This window comes from Nematostella vectensis, chromosome 8, assembly GCF_932526225.1.
Source record: "Nematostella vectensis chromosome 8, jaNemVect1.1, whole genome shotgun sequence".
Lineage (NCBI taxonomy): Eukaryota > Metazoa > Cnidaria > Anthozoa > Actiniaria > Edwardsiidae > Nematostella > Nematostella vectensis.
Window position 1 is genome coordinate 13,621,675 of NC_064041.1, and position 18,028 is coordinate 13,639,702.

Below are 18,028 nucleotides of genomic sequence, written 5' to 3' on the forward strand. Positions count from 1 at the left end.
ACACTCGTCCCGCCGGTTGTGATACGGGCAGTTAGAGACTGGGTGGCACAAGGTGTGCCCAAACATGGACGCTTACATACAGGAGGTTCTATGGAGGCTGAGCCCTTGGGAAGTTTGGCGTGCAGAGCGGTCACTCCCTGGTAGCCACCTCTGGCGTAGTATATAGGACGAAGGAACGCATCGAGTTCTTCGTCGGACATGCGCTTCGCCGCCATTACGTGTCGGCAATAATGTATCGCGATGCATTGCGACAGGTGTATCAGTCTCCAACAGGCGGTTGCCGTCTGCTCGGGCAGTGCCGAGGTGGTCTTTCTGAGGCCGGTCTGCAATCATCTGCAATCATCTTATACGTATACGTATACGTATACGCGCACGTATACGCATGCGCGCAGCATGGAAATAGGCCGCCTAGATGCAGCGCCGGAACGGCAGCTACATCACAGCAAGCGGCTAGCTGTGTAGCCGATGGAAAGAGCGCCGGCGCCAACTCGGCGTTTTTCTGCGTTTTGCTGGGGATGTAGTAGTCGGACAGCTCAGGAGCCCGCATCGACTCCAGGGATTGCTTTGGCCGGGCCTGGTTGTAGAGTTTGAGCGCGGCCCTGCGGGCGGAGTCACGCCGTCGGTACCTTCGGTAGCAACTGGATCGGTAGCCCGCTGGTTAACAGCTGGCGTACGAGTGAACGCGGCGGCTAGCTCCCTCTACGTGTGTAGAGGCCGATCAATGACACTAGAAGACCAGCGACCCCGATAACCGAGCTAGCCGACCGGCAGAGTTGCTTTCCGGGACTGGTGTGTGTATGCCTACGGCGCGCGCGCGCAAGCCCTCGCGTCCCTGCGGCTCGCTACCGACCGGCGACCCAACGTGTTGCACCACACGAAGTGTCTCTTTCCTCGCTCTGTTAAGTCGGTTCCACTCTGCCAAGCGCCTTCCAGCTTCGACTCGCCCAGGGTGTTTAGGTCGATTCGCGGGTGGTTCGGGGCTTGTGATTCTCTCCGCGTACGGAGAAGGCGTACGTGCAGGTTCATGAGCAGCTTGTTCCGCAGCTTGTTTGTCAGGTTCCGCGAGATGCTGGGCACTAGTACTTCCTTGAGGTTCCTCCATTTGTGATGCAACTACTTGGTTGCTGAAGAAGTGGCAAGCTTTCAAATGAACATCTGCTCTGGGATGGCAGACTCGCCACTGTGCGTTTGCGGGCAAACCACTGGTGAGTCCGCGACTGCTAAGTCGTGTTGACACCGCGTGTCAGCGCTTGCCGTTCCGGCGGTGTTCACTTGACGTGCTACGTGTAACGCCCCGACGGCTAAAGCGCAGTGATTTTGAGAGGCAAGTTCTTTAATTTCATCTCCCATACATCTCTTCTATAATTACATCTCCCATACATCTCTTCTATAATTACATCTCCCATACATCTCTTCTATAATTACATCTCCCATACATCTCTTCTATAATTACATCTCCCATACATCTCTTCTTTAATTACATCTCCCATACATCTCTTCTATAATTACATCCTCCATACATCTCTTCTATAATTACATCTCCCATACACCTCTTCTATAATTACATCTCCCATACATCTCTTCTATAATTACATCTCCCATACATCTCTTCTTTAATTACATCTCCCATACATCTCTTCTTTAATTACATCTCCCATGCATCTCTTCTATAATTACATCTCCCATACACCTCTTCTATAATTTCAGTTTAAAGGGCCCTACCCCTGGGAGTTCCACGGCACCATTATTATTCCCTCATTTTTCGAAAGAATTGGTATCTTTGCAATACAAATGGTTTTAGTTTACCTATTCTATGTGAGTTGCACATGTAGGAAATGAATGGAGGAGATCGCCATTTATTGGACCATGGTACGTATTTCCGGTCAAAATTCCCCGTGTCCTTTAGGGGAATACCCCAATTGTCACGTGACTAAGAAAACGCTTTTCATTTCGGCGCTTGTGGTGCTTGGTCCGAGAACTCGACTCTTCGTCCTTTAGCGAGGATATTTGCATCAAAAGCCTGCCGTAGTATCGTACCTAAGTCTGCTTTACGAGAAAATAGTGGATCAAGCCTTATACGTGGAATGGATTGTGTGAATCGGAGTATCTCTTCGTCTGAAGTCAGTGATAGTCCAAGAAAGGCGGAGGAGTTGATCAAAACCCTTCCGGTAAGTTGTCATTACCATAAGCTATAAGAAAACTACCTAGAAACAGGAACGGTAGGTTCCTTTGCATTTCTAATGTCAGGGATAAAGCGAATGTGCCCTAACCAATCAAAATGGCGGGAAACTGAGTGAAGGGTTTGAGGGGATAGTGGGATCTCTACCATTCTGTTGCCCTATGTTGTCATTGGCACACGCTGCAAAAGTTTAGTTCAAAGTTGAAAATTTATCTAAAATTCGTAATTTTACGACTAGGCATCAAATACGACGTAATGAGTGTTTATTCGACATGTGCCAATAACAACATTACGATGGTATGCCTGTGGTGGGATCTAGGCTTTATTGATTCAGTATCAGTGAATCCAACGAAAATGACTCACATTTGTGTAAAATAAGAAATAAACTAGAAATTCTCGTGGAGAAGTGAAGTGCTTGAGCTCATAGATTAGTTGGTCATTCAATTGCAAGGGTTAAATCTATATTCTTTTAGATTTGTGTAGGGCAGTAAGCACATTTTCCATAAGCCAGATTTATGCCAGACCCCCTTTACTTTGCAGCCACTGTCTTGGCTGATCACTAACCGTTTGTTTCATGGTTTCTCTGTTTGTTTTATAAGAGAAATAGAACAAAAACAAATTGCTTGAAGTCTTATTTTATTAAACAGAAGAAATTATTCAATTGAAGGTATTGTATGTCTAGACGAAAGGGGAAGTCTAAGTCTGATAACCATGACAACAAACAATCCGATTAGCTTGGAGGGGATGTGCAGTCATAGATATTATGGACAGTAAGTCCCGTGTGCCCACCCTGAGCTGCATGCTATACCCAGTAAGCTATTTAGGTCTAAGTGGTGGTAGCTACTGAAAAGATTTCTGCTCATGTATATCAACATATAGCGAAATATACAGAATTTATGTTCTCCTGTGGCTTGTTGCACAGGAAATCGACACAATGACCTATATTAGTGTTTTAACATCTTAACATTCAAATTGTGCAAAATGTCTCCTGTGTAACACCATTAGGTATTTTATTTGTAAATACAAATACAAATGTGTGTAATTTTCTTGGTTTCGCTGAAAAAGTATTATAGCTTCATTTCAATTAATATCAAGTATCAACGAGTAAAGTGCATCCGTTTGCCATACAGAAAGCTCCTTGCTCAATTTCATGCTGGTCTTGCTTGTGTAAATAAAAATAGGACATTAACAAATGTTATTTTTTTATTACTTTTTATTACAAGTATCGTTTTTTCACGAAGAAAATTTTTTAAAAATGCTAAAAAGCGGGAGATTGGTGCCTTCAAAGGGCGGGGTGCTGTAAAAAAGGCTCTTTTAGGGAGGGAGGGGCTCAGATTTGTCCCTGACTGGAATCCTGGGGGTTTTTAGGGGGAGAGGGGGGGTTCTGAAATTTTAAGGTGAGTCAAAATCTTCTCTACCCACCCGTCAGGGAATTTAATGAACACTCCCTATGATAGGTCCATATAGCAGGAGGGGTTGTTTTCTGGGTATAATACTTATTCATATTATTTTGCCTAGGGGTCAGACCCAAGTAAGACCATCAATGTGGCCGTCTCGTCAAGAGCCCTGTTTGACCTGGATGAAGAAAATGATCTGTTTGAAAAGAAGGGTTTAGAGGATTATATAGCCTTGCAAGTCCGTAGAGAAGACAACATGCTAAAGCCTGGTTCAGCATTCCCATTTATTAAGGTGAATTCTGCTTCTTCAATTACGACAATCTAATCAACTTTTATAAGCAAGAAAGATATAAAATAATATTACAGTCGAAGCTATCCAAGCGACCAGCCCCGTTAACGACCACGATCATGAATCACCGATTAAATTGTCACACAAACTCTGTAATTCTGAACTCTTGTAAGTGACCAACTTATCAGTGCGACAAGCCCTGTTAACGACCACAATTTCAAACCACCAACTGAGATTTTCTTTTATTTTTAAGCTCTCTAAAGTGACTACAATGAAATTTGGCTTTACAACATCAGTCAACAACATCATATCTAATGAATGCTGAAATCACATATAAAGCAGAAATGTTGTAATGTTTCACAAACGCTGCCTTTCCAATAGGCAACCATTAAAGAATTTCATAATTAAAATCTTCTAACTTGGGGATTGACATTTCTTTGTCTCCAGAAAACGTATAAATGCAAGACATCTCTAGTCCATAGCCAGCTCCACGATTTATCCTCTCATGATGAGTTAAATACCTTGTTTTGGGAACATTTTGCCAACATGATTCCATGTATTTATGAGTCAGTTATTTCAAGTTTGTTTTGCTCACAGTTACAGTTATTAGTGATTGTAAAAATATTTGGAAAAAATATAAATCTGTAGAATCATGGTTGTGTGCCGTTGAAATGCACCTTCTTTGTAGATGTTTTCGGCAATATTTTCTCATTAAAATCAAGCAATAAACCAAAATATTACAGCATTGTTATTATCACGATAGCTCTTATATTACATTTTAAGCTCCCGTAAGCAACCAACACCTATTGTTCAAGTTTTTGGTTCCCAGTGGTTGCTTATGAGAGCAAGCTCTCGTAAAAGACCAGCCCGTTAACGACCACAATTTTCAGTTCCCAAGGTGGTCGCCTACGAGAGCGTAAACAGTATATACCTCACAATAAAAACCAGCAAGTAAGAACCTAGAGTTATTTTACGTAAGATAAGATTATTACTGTCAATTTAGGCAAGTTGGTTTTAGTTGTTGGTTCTAACATGTTGTGTTCAGGTGCATACACAGGGGGGTGCGCGCACCCCTCCCCTGGTGGTCAAAAAGTGGATGGGTCATTTCTTATAGGAATCTTTAAATCCTTTTTCAATATGATACCTATGACTGCGCACCCCCCTCAGCCAATCCTGGGTATGCGCCTGGTGTTGATTGTACAAATGGAAGTCCTGTTGGTCTCACAGATCTCTGATTGGTTGCAGGCCCTTGAGAATGTAAACCGGAAACTTCGAGAGAAAGACCCAAAGGAGCAAGAGATTTTTAGTATTGTTCTGATGTCCCATAACAATGCTCAAGTCGGAATAAGGCTGCAGAAATCAATTGATCACAATGGTAACTGTCAAATAAAGTGACGCTTGCTATATGATCACATGTGGTTTAATGCTAAGAGGGTGATTCCTAGTGATTTATTCTTGTTTTGTTTGTGTTTAGGTCTCATGATATCCAGGATGGCTCTTACAGGTGGCAAAAGCCCTGTGAAATATCTTGAAGCTTTTAACATCACATTATTTCTCACTTCATATAAAGAGGAAGTGACTGATGCCATACAGCAGGGTAGTGTGAAATTTCAGAATTTTTAGGGGGAGGGGGTGGGGGATACCCTCATTAGATGGCTCGCAAGCTATAGCAGTTAAATGGCTTTCCTGCTATCATTTAGCCAATCAGAAGACGTTCGCCATTCAGAAAGCAAACAATTTAGATCTCGCATGTGTGTTCTATAAATGGCGCTACACAGGGGATTATTATTATCACCTAGGACACCAAATTAGCGACTTGGAAGTGCTGATTTGAGCAAGAAAAGAGTTGTTTCAACGCGTATTTCGCTGTTAAAAGCTGACTGCTACTCAGTACCCTGGGTACCAGAGCCTCTCACGGTATTTTGGCTGAGCGTCACTGGAGGAGAGAAGTCTGGAGGCTCTGGTACCCAGGGTCGCTCCTCAGGCATCCCAGACAAAAATCTGAAGCTATCAACTTTTGAATACTCTCCTGCAAAAGGGTTGACGTCATATATGCTTCTGTGTTTGAAAAGCTGCCAAAAACTCTGCAATTGTCTAGCATTATTTATTGATGGTTATGTCCGTGTGTTGATAAGGATAGATATTATGGTGATGATCAATGTTGACAGGGATTATTTTAGTAATGATGTAATACTAAAGATAGAACATTAGTCAATTATTCCGCCTTTTTACTCTTCTACCCATTACAAGCTAATGTGTTGGAAGTAGCCTGCAATGCAGTCGTTTTCCCGGTGTTTTTATAGCCGAATCGCTCGATGCCGGTTTTTCGCTATAAACACCGAGTAAACCTGCATTTTCAGGCTGGTGGAAGAGATTTTCTTCTTTTGCAAATAAACCGTTGAATTTCAAATTAAAGCAATAACAAAGGATTGGTTTATGGACATTCTTTTATTTCATTCAACTACAGGGTTCCCAGCTGCTCATATGTCAACCCAAACTATAAGATCTCCAAGCGAGACACAGCTCCGTGTGGCGTTTGATCTTGACGCTGTTCTCTTTTCTGACGAATCTGAGAAAATCTACAAGGAGAAGGGCTTGCAAGGGTTCCTAGAAAACGAGATAGAACACAGGGATATCCCCCTTTCCGAGGTAGGATATCAAGATAGAACACAGGGATATCCCCCTTTCCGATGTAGGATAACAAGATAGAACATAGGGATATCCCCCTTTCCGAGGTAGGATAACAAGATAGAACACAGGAATATCCCCTTTTCCAATGCAGGATAACAAGATAGAACACAGGGATATCCCCCTTTCCGAGGTAGGATAACAAGATAGAACACAGGGATATCCCCCTTTCCGAGGTAGGACACTGGACGAAATAAAGAATTTAAGTGCATTTAAGACATATCCGAAATGTACCTTAAATTTACTACTGTCTATATGTTGCATTTAAAGGCCACACTTAAAGTCAGTAGATATTGGTTGTTAACTTAAATTCCTTTAAATGTAGTATTGACTTTAAGTAACTTTCTTTGCCTTTATCGAAAACTTATACTCTTTAGGAGATTTAAGTGTCTTTCATTAGTTCTAAATTTCATCATATTCGTTGGACTTATATTTTCCGTACTTTAGAAGTTAATTTAGTTTCTAAACATAATATTTTTTGGCTAATATCAGGAAACGTTTTATGAAACGCATATAAATAGCTTTAAGCATATTCGGGTTCTTGTTTAACCAAGTGATTTGTATTTTGGCAGAAAGAAAAAGCGATGAAAAATTGATATTCGCATTATTTTAGGATTACTTTGCCTTTAGCAGTAATAATAACAGCTTCACCGGCGAAGAGGAAGTCAGTCATATGCGAGAGGAAGTGACGCGCAAGCGTATATATTGTTTCCCTTCACGTGACTACCACGGCGGGCTATTCGCATAGCGTGTTTAGAAGTGTGATTTTGGTTCATCTAACTTCTCTATAAATCCACGCCAAAAGATGCGCTATTTCTTTCAATGACATCAAATCGAATGGCAAAGCCTACCAATGAAAAAATGTTGACCACATAACCTTCAAGTTTGGAGGGAAAACAGAGCTTTAAATGCGGAAAATCAGCGACTGCGTGCGTGAGGTGAGAATTCAACAGTGAAGACAGAACTCGCTGAAATTTTCGCCGAAAGGGAGCCCCAGAGACTTTCAGGTAAGCCTAACTGATCGGAACCAGTTCTTGTTTATTCTTTTCTTGATTATTTTTTGTCTTTAAGGGCAACCTTCCGAGTTTAGGCGATCTTTTTCCTCATTGAGTAGTGTCTATCATTCGATCCGAATCAGCGTTCCGCCGTACGCTAAAGAGCCTTCGGTTCTATCTTATCTGGCCAGCGGAGAAATCTTAAATTCTTCACATGAAGCGCTTGTTTTTTGAATTGTATTTTATACAAATAAATGTTTTTTTTAAGATTATGCTCGGTTGTTATTGAGCTAGTACATTGCTTGGCATCTCTTTATTTTTCTGGTAATCATTAAGAATAATTAATCACAGAACAATGCTAATATTGTCAGCCTAGATTTCAAATACCAAATCAATTGTTGTTATAATTATTGTTGTTTTTTCCTGAGATAATGCTATCCCAGAAAAAAAAAAAGCACAACAAATGCAACCAGATATAGAATGATGATTTTCAATGGTAAGAAAACAACCTTTTTACATTTTCAGCGGAAAATCCCTAAGAAATGTTGCATTTTTTATTGTGTCTTTTTACTATAAGTTTTAGTTGTCCAGTATTTTATACTTTGGTTCGAAAAAAGGATGACACTTAATTCAAAGTCAGTCAACATAATCAATATAAGCAATCAATATCAGGGGTTTCATTAGAAGGCAGGTACCGGCAGTTAACCGCCGCCGTCAACTTAAAACGCTGATCTCAGATCTAATAAAGTTTGCAAAGGAAGCATGATTCGTGATAAAATACCATTTGACATTATGCTATTGTCACTATCATCTATTCTTGATTTTGATTTCATTAAGTTAATTGTCTGTTACTTTTGAACATATTCATTTTTTACTGCTCGAGAGTCGTAGCGGTTTTTTTTGCCACCATCCTTGATGTGAAACCAGAAAGATGTTTCTGCGATCCGAGCTTGCTAATTGATTTTTTCCCTTTTAGCTGCATTTAACAGTATTTCCAAAGCCTGAAGGATGACATAAATAGAAAGTATGATGGAACACTGGATGCTTGTAGGAAATCATGCAGACAGTACCAGACGGTCTTCATAGTGAGTATTTAAAATTGAATATTGTTGGTGTAGTTAAACCCTCTGAATTTTCTCATTAAAATGTTCTCTTTAACACAATAGCATTTTAGTTTTTATGAACTCCTTTTATTCTTAAAATTTCCACAAAGGTTTTGATAGGTTGGTATCAATATTGCTATTATACTTGCTTAAATGGCTCTTTTAAAGGATTGTATTAAAATTTAAAATGCTGTATTTGCTGGAAAAAGTAGACTTGCACTTGTGCAACACTTGTGTGTTTGTAAACAAATCAAATGACTTTTTGTTTGGTGAACTTGCACTCTCTCCAGCCTTTGGTGGAAAAATAACAGCACAACAAGTAACTAATTCAGCATTTACAAACTATACAGAAAATTAGAGATTGTCAGTAAGGGCTTATCCCCTTGTGTGAGGGTGCCACACAAAAAGCCATCGGATCACCTTAAAGCAAGTTCACTTGGGGAGTGCACTAATGAAAAAACAATATAGATTTCAAAAAGGATGACAAAATAAAATAATAGTTTCTGAAGCCATAGTCACTTCTCTTTCCTGGTCAAGAAAACATGAAACTGTGCAAAGCTTTTCCTGCATTTATGGCTATGAAGAAGGGAATAATAAAATAAGCTCGACAAGTATAGGCTTTATAAAACAGTGTAGATACTTATCAAACAATTTCTTCCTTTACAAAAACAGCAGAAAGTACTAAATGCTGTGGAGACTATTAACTGGCCAGAGGAGAAGAAGGAGAGGTTTGCCAATGTTCTGAATGATGTACAAAACATTTCATCGGAGAAGAGCGAGGAAGAGGTAGATTGGGTTGTCTTCTTCGTTAAATCATTGAAAAGGGAGAAAAATGAGCTTAGAATTTTGAAGGAGTTAGAAAGCCATCACTGAGAATGTAACTTAGTCGCAGGGCTTTGCTCAAGATGGCAAAGAGAGTGAGAGGAGTAAGACGATCAGACAGACCCTGTCCAGGGAACACCAAGAAATAGGCAGTATTAAAGCAAACCTCCAATGAGATGCTTGACGGCAGTGCACCAAGACCTCTACATACCTCTACCCCGCAGCGTCCAACGCAATCCAATAGTATTTAGTCCATATTTGTCAGCAGGGAATAGGGTTATGTAAGTCTATTTCTTTTATATCATCAATACAAAATATTTGTTTTTAATCAAATACGATTTACAAGGCTCTTGTTAATTTTTGGCTAGAGCTTTTCAGCCTTTTTAAATAATTTTAAATACTTTTTATGATGCTTTTGTCTCTATTCTACATTTGAATATACATATAAAACATAGATTATTTCCTACTTTCATAAATATGCTTTTGAGTAAAGCTGACTGTTTGATTTTTGTTCTACATTAGTTTTCGTAGTTAGCATTTTATCACATAAAAGATAGCTTTTTAGATGTAAGTTTTAAGATTTGTATATCAAATCAGATTTCATGCCATTATGCACATGTAAGAGACGACTGAGGATTTAAATAAAAATAGAATGGAAGCTTAATATTGATTGTGTCTTCCTGCTCAAAAATTATTATGATGATGTGGATTAAACTATGCAAAATTCTCAGTGCTCAAGCCGTGAACGCTGTAGAACCACACACAATCTATATTGAAAAACACGTAGGTTCTTAAATATGAAATTGAGATAAACTTTCTAAATGTTAAAAGGTGAAATTTAATGCATCTAAGAGTTCATGATAGCTATACAAAGGTACACTTGAGTGGCTTTAAAAATTCAGGATAGTCATATAAACGTTTATTTAAGGACCTTAAAAGAAATTTAAAGATAATATTTAATGGCTTTAAAATTCAGGAAAGTTACATTAATGTTTATTTAAGGAACTAAAAAGATATTAAAGATAAGATTTACTGAGATTTACGTGTTCAGGATAGTTTCATAAAGTTTAAATTTTTGTATCTTTCAGTGGTTTTTTCTTTAGATACACTGAAATGTATCTAAAGTTTAAATTTCTTCGCCTTTTTGTATAAATTTAAAGGTACTTATTTCCTTTTTTTTCGTCCAGTGGGATAACAAGATAGAACATAGGGATATCCCCCTTTCCGATGTAGGATAACAAGGTAGAACATAGGGATATCCCCCTTTCCGAGGTAGGATAACGAGATAGAACACAGGGATATCCCCCTTTCCAATGTAGGATAACAAGATAGAACACAGGGATATCCCCCTTTCCGAGGTAGGATAACAAGATAGAACACAGGGATATCCCCCTTTCCGATGTAGGATAACAAGATAGAACACAGGAATATCCCCCTTTCCGAGGTAGGATAACGAGATAGAAACCAGGGATATCTCCCTTTCCGAGGTAGGATAACGAGATAGAACACAGGGATATCCCCCTTTCCGAGGTAGGATAACAAGATAGAAACCAGGGATATCCCCCTTTCCGAGGTAGGATAACGAGATAGAACACAGGGATATCCCCCTTTCCGAGGTAGGATAACAAGTTTTTTTTAAATATGGGGATGGACAGATGGAATCGAATGCTGAAGATTGCTTTGAACAGACCGCCGCCTATCGTTTTCTAGATGAAAACTCGATAAAAAAGTATAGAAGACTCGAGCTGAGGCATGGAAATGCGGATTCTATTTGACTACTGTACATTTTTGGACTGTTTCATCTTTTAATACTATTGCATATATATGGGGGGCTGTTTGCAACCTTGTGTTGATTTATAGCTTCTCTACCCTAGCTTGTCTGTAGTCGTTCTAGCTATCCGAATAACTGTAGTTTATATAAGAGTATAACATTTGTGTCTATTGCTATAGGGTCCTCTAAAACGCTTTGCAGAGGCACTTGGACGTATGCAAAAGAAGTTTGAACGCCAGGATATCAATAATTGCCCAATCAGAACCTACATTGTAACATCACGTGATGCTATTGTTGGTCAGCGGGCGCTCAAGACATTACGTCATTGGGGCCTGGAAATCGACGAGTGTTTCTTCATGGCAGGCGCCCCAAAGGATGGGGTACTGGCAGCTATAATTCCCCACATATTCTTTGATGATCAGATCTCCCACATTTCCCAGGCGCGGGAGAAAGGGACCCCTTCCGCCCATGTGTCATATGGTGTGTCACGTGACTACGAGAAAGAGAAAATGAAATCTGCTAAAAAGGACCTCAAGTTTTAGCCACAGAGGTGTTGAAGGGGATACTATGGTCATATATACACTAGAAATCATATAATTACATGATTATCAAAATATTAAAGGTTTTACATCAAAATTTGCGAATCTAGTATACTCCATTCCGTGGGCCACACTTAGTTTGAATATTTCTAATATATTAATGTGATCTAAATGGCTATCTAATATCTATCATATCTTTGACTTGTAAGTGTGCCCTTCCAGAGCACAAATTTCCTGTTTTCTTGCGATGTTACAGTCACGAGTGCAGCAGTCCCAAGGGTGGGTGCAGGCGAAGAGATTTGATATCATGCTGGGCTAAGCTGGCTAAGCTCCATTGTGTGTATACCCCTTTGAAACTCCATTGAAGGAATTTTGAATGTAATTTATGCACCAGTCAATTGACAGCCCCGGCCCCCCGGGACGTACCGGAGAGGTAACGGGGGATTTAACACCTGTAATCCATCTGGGGGGGGGGGGGGGGGGGGGGGGGCAGGGGATTCAACGCTGAACCGGGAGTTGCGTCTGATGGCTCATTTAAATAAAATAATGGGCTTACCCGAAGTTTTCCCTACGTATTAAAATATATTCTTTCAAAAAAGATATTTGCAAATCTATATCTCTAATAGTATTGACTAAAAAATAAAGTTTACCCGCTATCAATCGGTCTTTTGATTTTTAAATTTGGGGTAGCCTGTGTTGAAAATAACAGAGGGCCGGGAAGTGGGTGAACCATGCACCCGCTTTTTCCCGCCGAAGTTCAGTTCATTGACCATGGCAGCTCAACAAAAGATAAGCTAAAAGAAAAGTTATTCTATACAATTGAATATTGGCTTTCGATAGTGGGAAGTTATCGGAAAACACCGGGGCCATGTATCGGGGGTTTTAACAGCGTCATCGGGGTGGCGTGATTTGAATTGACTGGTGCATTAGACGAAGTTGCGTCGTCTGACCGGGCAAACATGGGGTCAATGCCGACCCCTGGAATTGATACCGGCGGCCCCGGTTGCCCGTTTCGTGGCGTGTACTACTACCAAGGCAAATAGAGTTATTGTTTTTGCCCCACTCTCACTTCTCTTCAGTTGGGTAAGGGTACTACCTATATGGGTGGGGGATTGTGACCTAGCTGCCGTGGTTCCCTGGGAGAGCAGTGCTCGTGGCTGAGTTTACAGTACATGGATGAAGCCACAGGTATTATGTTTACATTCAGACTCTTTCATAGTGTTTTAATAACCTATTGTAATTTAATTCTACAATTCTCAGGGAATTAAAAGTCCATGTGAATTTTGCATCCTATTTACAATATTTTACAAAACGAGTATGATATGCAGCAATTGTGAGTCTGGGCAAACGATATGCATAATAACTATACCCTGGCCTTTATGGCCATGCTAAAAACATGAGGGCATTTCGCTGCCCTACAAGTCGCCATCCTGGTTTCCAGGTAACGAATTTATACACTAGTCATAGAACTCACTAGCAATGTCTGTCACTGCAAAGCTAACATAACCCTTTGAAGAAAAGCTTTGTGGATTAAAAAATGGGATAGACAGCAATGGGGTGGAAACACAGATTGTGTTAACATCGTTTCTGATGATGATTTTTTTTAAATTGATCTTAAAGAAGTTTAAGCAAAATATCTGAGAATTACTGAGGGACCCCAACTGTTAAAAATATATGAAAAAAAACAGTAAATGGAAATATGTTGTCAGGCGCATACTTTGAACACTTTCCCTTTCCTATCAAAAAGTGGATAATTTCTTACTGCAGAATAGGCAAGGCATAGCCAAGGGGGTGGCCCAGGGCCCCCAAAATACAGTAAATGTATGAGACATTATCTAAAATACAGGAGAAAATGCCTGAAAGGGCCTTTTGCCCCCCCCCCCTCCTGTTAAAAATCCTGGCCACGCCTTGCCTCATACCCAGGCGTCTTAAGTCAGTAAAAACAAGTGAATACTAGTGAGCGCAATGAGCCTTGGGAAGGTTTAGCGCTGCCGCAAAGGACCAAGGGAAGGGTCAACGCGAGAAGCACCCTTGCGTGCTTAGTCTGACCACGCCAGTAAGCGCCTGGGTACGAAGCAGGCCCAGATAATACAAAACTGCGCACACCTCAGCAAAACCTAGGTGCACACCTGGTTCCATTGCTTATGATTCTGAGAGCTTTGACAGTAAAAGATTAATTAAAGTAATGCTCAGCATTATATGGGTACAAAAAGTTTTTTGCAAAATTATATAGTGTGCTGTATACTAACAGCATATAACCTATACTATATATACTTTATGATGCCCAAAATCAGTCACCAATTTCTTCAATCCCTTCGCTCTCAGTGACCAGAGCACGTTCCAGAATGACACGACCCTCCTGGAAAAAAAATGCAATTTTCTAAAACTCAGAAATCTTATAAATTAAAAGTCAATGGTTTTTTCTCCTTTGTTTTAAATTTCTAGTACCTTGTATCTTTGGTTTTCTTCCGTGGCATATTCCTATCAAGATGGAAAAAGTCATAAATTAATAAAAACATACCTGTCAACTCACCCGCATTAGGCGGGAGTCTCAAGATTTTGGACCCCTTCTCCCGCATTGAGCACCAAATCTCCCACTTTTTAGCGATTTTTATCGCTTCCGAAAAATTATTCTATAGAAAATCGTCATTTTGCTTATTTTCTATTCAAATATTTGAAACAAGAATTCCCTTGAGTAGTGCGATTTATCTAACAACCTCGGTTTCTATATGGCAAATGCCTGCAAAGTTAAGCCCACCCCTCCCCCCAAAATGAATATACCCCACCCCTCCCTCCCAACAACTTTCAAGCCTTGAGATTTTTGGAGGTTGAATACTCCTACAGTATATATTTGAAAACTTCCTTTCCATCATAAGCACAATTTCTGTACTCTGATTTAAAAACTTTAATGTTTTGAGGAGGGCAGCAGAATTTGGTCCAGGAAAATGCCCCCCCCCCCTCCCCCATCCCCTTAGACAGACAAGGGTTTTAGCAGAAATGTAATGTATGTGAGCTAAAATTTCCCTTTTGTTCTACCTATATCAGTGCCCCTCTTTGATAAATACTGGTTCTGCCCCTCTTGGTAAGGGATTAACATTGTGGGAGTTAAATGATGCTCATTGCAGCCACTATTTGCCCGAGTCACAACTACAAAGACTGTGCCTAAAAAATGTTGTCTGCTGGAAACCAGACTTTCAGCCTCCCGACCCCAGGGAATGTATCATCATAAAGACAATTGCTCCAGCCGTGAGCCCAATACTTACATACATCCAGCCAAGTTTTGTGTCGCAATTTTTGCAAGAAACATCCCGCACCATGTGCCTCCCTGTTAGCTAATAAGAGAAAATAATATAACGAATATTTTATGATCCATTAAAGGGTTATGTAGAATTTTGAGGTTGGGATTTCTTTTTTTTAGTTAAAATACAGGCAGCCCAAGGCTACTGTCAGTGGTTTATAAAGGAATGTATGGGGGAATTTATATGTTAGCGAAAAAATACTTTTTCGTGAAAAAAAAACTTTAGACCATGTAATATTGTGTTTGAGTCTTGTATATAAATATAGGAAAGGCTGGGGACTCCATCGGCTGACATTGAACACAAATCTACTTCGAGGCCCGATAAAACTCGAAGTTAGCCGATGGAGTCCCCAGCCTTTCCTATATTTATATACAGTAAGAAACACAATTCGTTGCGGGCTTGAACTTGCTCTACTGACATTCTATTGGCATAATTAAAATAAAGAAAGACTCAAACACAATATGGTCTAAAATTTTATTTTTCACAATAAAGTATTTTTTTCGCTAACATATAAATTACCGCATACATTCCTCTGACATTAGCCTTGGGCTGCCTGTGGTTAAAACGGCCTAACCTAGCAAATTTTGGGCTTTTGCTTGATGGGTTTGGAACTCGGAATTCATTAATGTCGCCAAGCGGTTCTTCCATGGGAACTTTTGAGAGTGCCTGCAAAGACCGCTGGGACTCTAATCATGATAAGATCCAGGGTGGAATCTTATCTTCTTTATTGTTTCTTTTCACATACAGCCATCCTGAGACCAAAATCTTGAAATTTTTCCTGCCTCACATGGCAGAGAGGCAGAGATCCATCTGCTGCCACCCCCTACACCACCCCCTACCCCTTCAACCAAGAAAAGCCCTAAGTACAGGGCTTACAGACTCTTTGTCAGCCACCATTTGGTCAGCCTTAGTAGCAAAGATGATGAGTGTGAGAAGAATTCATCCCCATGGAGACAGAGTTTTTATTGAATTTATGAAGTATGAGGCTTTCCGTCTTGTAATTACTGAATGAGAACAATAACAAAGGTGTGGCTGATTCTAAGAGCTCTCACATGAGAATACTTACCATAACTCTGTCTTGGACTTCACTGTACGACAGATTTACCCTGGAAAATAAGGAGAAAAACGTCATGCTAGGACATCAACTCTATAAATAAGTAGGACTAGTAGACGTATCAAAACTTTGGAATCAAATAACATAATATTGTAGGATATTTTGAATGGGCTGAAATAGTTGGAGTTGGACCCAGTCCCCATGGAGTTTGGACAGGAGAGAAGAGTTGAAACCCTGTTCAAAGAGAAAGGTAGTTGTTACTTATCACACTTTGAAGTACACTATTTGTAGAAACAGAAAGAGCACCCTTACACTTTGTGAAATAGAAATGCTCTTCCAGTGGCCCCTGTGAATCGCTGAAAAAAAAAACAGATAAATCGCAATTAATTGCTGGCCCTGTTGCCACATTTCACTACTCATCCGCCCCCAGCTACGTATTTGAGTAATCTCACATGTTTAAAACAGTACCACACGAGAGCTTCTTAATAATCATTGCGATAGCAAGACAAGTTGTCCAAAAATTGTCACATTAGCAGTTTCCAAATAATTCCAGGAAAATAATGTGATATTAATTTAAATTTTGTTACATTTTTTAAGGGGACTAAAAGGCACTAAATAACACACACACACAAATTTTCTAGAAAAAAAATTATTGTGCTGTTGATATAAATCTAAAAAATCATATGCATATAACACATTTTTAAATATCCAAAATCATCTGAATCACAACAAACCACTCACGTCCTTGAAAATATGAGAAACTTGTTGCTTGTGACAAATTAGGGCCTTAAAATACACTTAAGTGTCTCGTCTTAAAATCGAGGTTAACCAAAGGATGACTTGGCAAACACTTTTAAGCTGGCAAATTCTTAGATTTATTTTCTGCCTTTATGTAAATTAGATGCAAATTTGCAGAGTTTCATATGAATTTCAATCTACAATTCTTGTTTGTTATTGTAAGCTTAAGGGGGCTATACATTAGGTTCGAACAACACAAAATATAGAACTAGGCCTGTAGCTCATATCCTGTTACATAAACCTAGGCAAAGCAAGATAGTTTCAGAATGTTCGCGTTTCATAACGATGAACAGAAACAATTTTGAGAGCGACCTTACCATCGAAATTAGCTCGGAGCGATTCGTCAAAACTGTGTCACAATTCGCACAGGAATACAGCTTAGACCCGCCTGGGTGATCCAAAAAGATCCTTCCCATCTTTCTGTGAACTTCTCTTTGGCGAAATCAGAAGAGAAATTTGATTTCAAGGAAGGTTTATCAAGAGTTTTGCCAAAATCTGCCGCGAAAGGACTGCTATGTTTTTGGTCGTTCTGTCTTTGTTTTGATCTATTTAGTCACGTGACATTGAATGCTAAATACGACGATATGATTGGAGGGGAAAGATCTTGACGTGCCGATTGACGTGTAATTTGATGACGTAAATAATCGTTACATCCGGCGGAACTTGCGGTTTAGCTAAGAAAACGCCTGCAAGAAAAAAGAGTACCCTGGTGTATCGTAAGAGGAATGGAAAACGAAAGGGGTCTTCTCACTAGGACGCAAGCGCAACGCATGCAATTTTGTTTTATTATCACTGAAACACAAGAGCAAGAAACGAAACTGCTCGATTTTCTCGCGCTGGTTTGGCCCATTCCATTTCAAAGTTTATGAGACGTGTTAAAGCTTGAAAGTCTACAAATTGCAAGATATTTATGGAACAACGTTTTGTTGTTTTTGTTAGATATTTAACTTTCTTCTATCCTCCCCCAATCCCTCAGTGCTTATAAAAATACAGAATGTTTTCATCTTTACTGTTGTTAATTGGGAATAATGGTATCTATTGTAAAAAAAGGTTTCTCCTGATAGGGTGTGACCTACAAGTTAAGTTTGATTTCA

At 39.8% G+C, this 18,028-nt stretch overlaps 2 protein-coding genes across 2 annotated transcripts; one reads left to right on the forward strand and one right to left on the reverse strand.

Moving 5' to 3' along the window:
• Positions 1-1,930: 1,930 nt before the first annotated feature.
• LOC5516194 (cytosolic 5'-nucleotidase 1A) lies at positions 1,931-11,880 on the forward strand. The gene is made up of 6 exons (XM_001636276.3): positions 1,931-2,168; positions 3,698-3,868; positions 5,111-5,240; positions 5,340-5,462; positions 6,333-6,514; positions 11,424-11,880. Exons 1-6 carry the CDS (start codon positions 2,085-2,087, stop codon positions 11,784-11,786), a joined length of 1,053 nt encoding a protein of 350 aa, XP_001636326.2. The 5' UTR covers positions 1,931-2,084; the 3' UTR covers positions 11,787-11,880.
• A 1,094-nt stretch (positions 11,881-12,974) lies between these two features.
• LOC5516193 (protein yippee-like 5) lies at positions 12,975-17,897 on the reverse strand. The gene is made up of 6 exons (XM_001636233.3): positions 17,252-17,897; positions 16,449-16,492; positions 16,149-16,188; positions 15,047-15,115; positions 14,232-14,264; positions 12,975-14,142 (listed from the first exon to the last, which is right to left on the reverse strand). The coding sequence occupies exons 1-6, from the start codon at positions 17,348-17,350 to the stop codon at positions 14,074-14,076; spliced, it is 354 nt and encodes a 117-aa protein (XP_001636283.1). The 5' UTR covers positions 17,351-17,897; the 3' UTR covers positions 12,975-14,073.
• Positions 17,898-18,028: the final 131 nt, after the last annotated feature.

Coding starts and splice junctions, on each gene's coding strand:
- LOC5516194 (XM_001636276.3), top strand. CDS start 2,085: ATGGATTGTGTGAATCGGAGTATCTCTTCGTCTGAAGTCAGTGATAGT. Junction 3,869..5,110: donor CAGCATTCCCATTTATTAAG/GTGAATTCTGCT, acceptor GATTGGTTGCAG/GCCCTTGAGAATGTAAACCG. Junction 5,241..5,339: donor GAAATCAATTGATCACAATG/GTAACTGTCAAA, acceptor GTTTGTGTTTAG/GTCTCATGATATCCAGGATG.
- LOC5516193 (XM_001636233.3), bottom strand. CDS start 17,350: ATGGGAAGGATCTTTTTGGATCACCCAGGCGGGTCTAAGCTGTATTCC. Junction 16,493..17,251: donor GCTCCGAGCTAATTTCGATG/GTAAGGTCGCTC, acceptor TTTTTTTTTCAG/CGATTCACAGGGGCCACTGG. Junction 15,116..16,148: donor AAGTCCAAGACAGAGTTATG/GTAAGTATTCTC, acceptor TTCTCTTATTAG/CTAACAGGGAGGCACATGGT.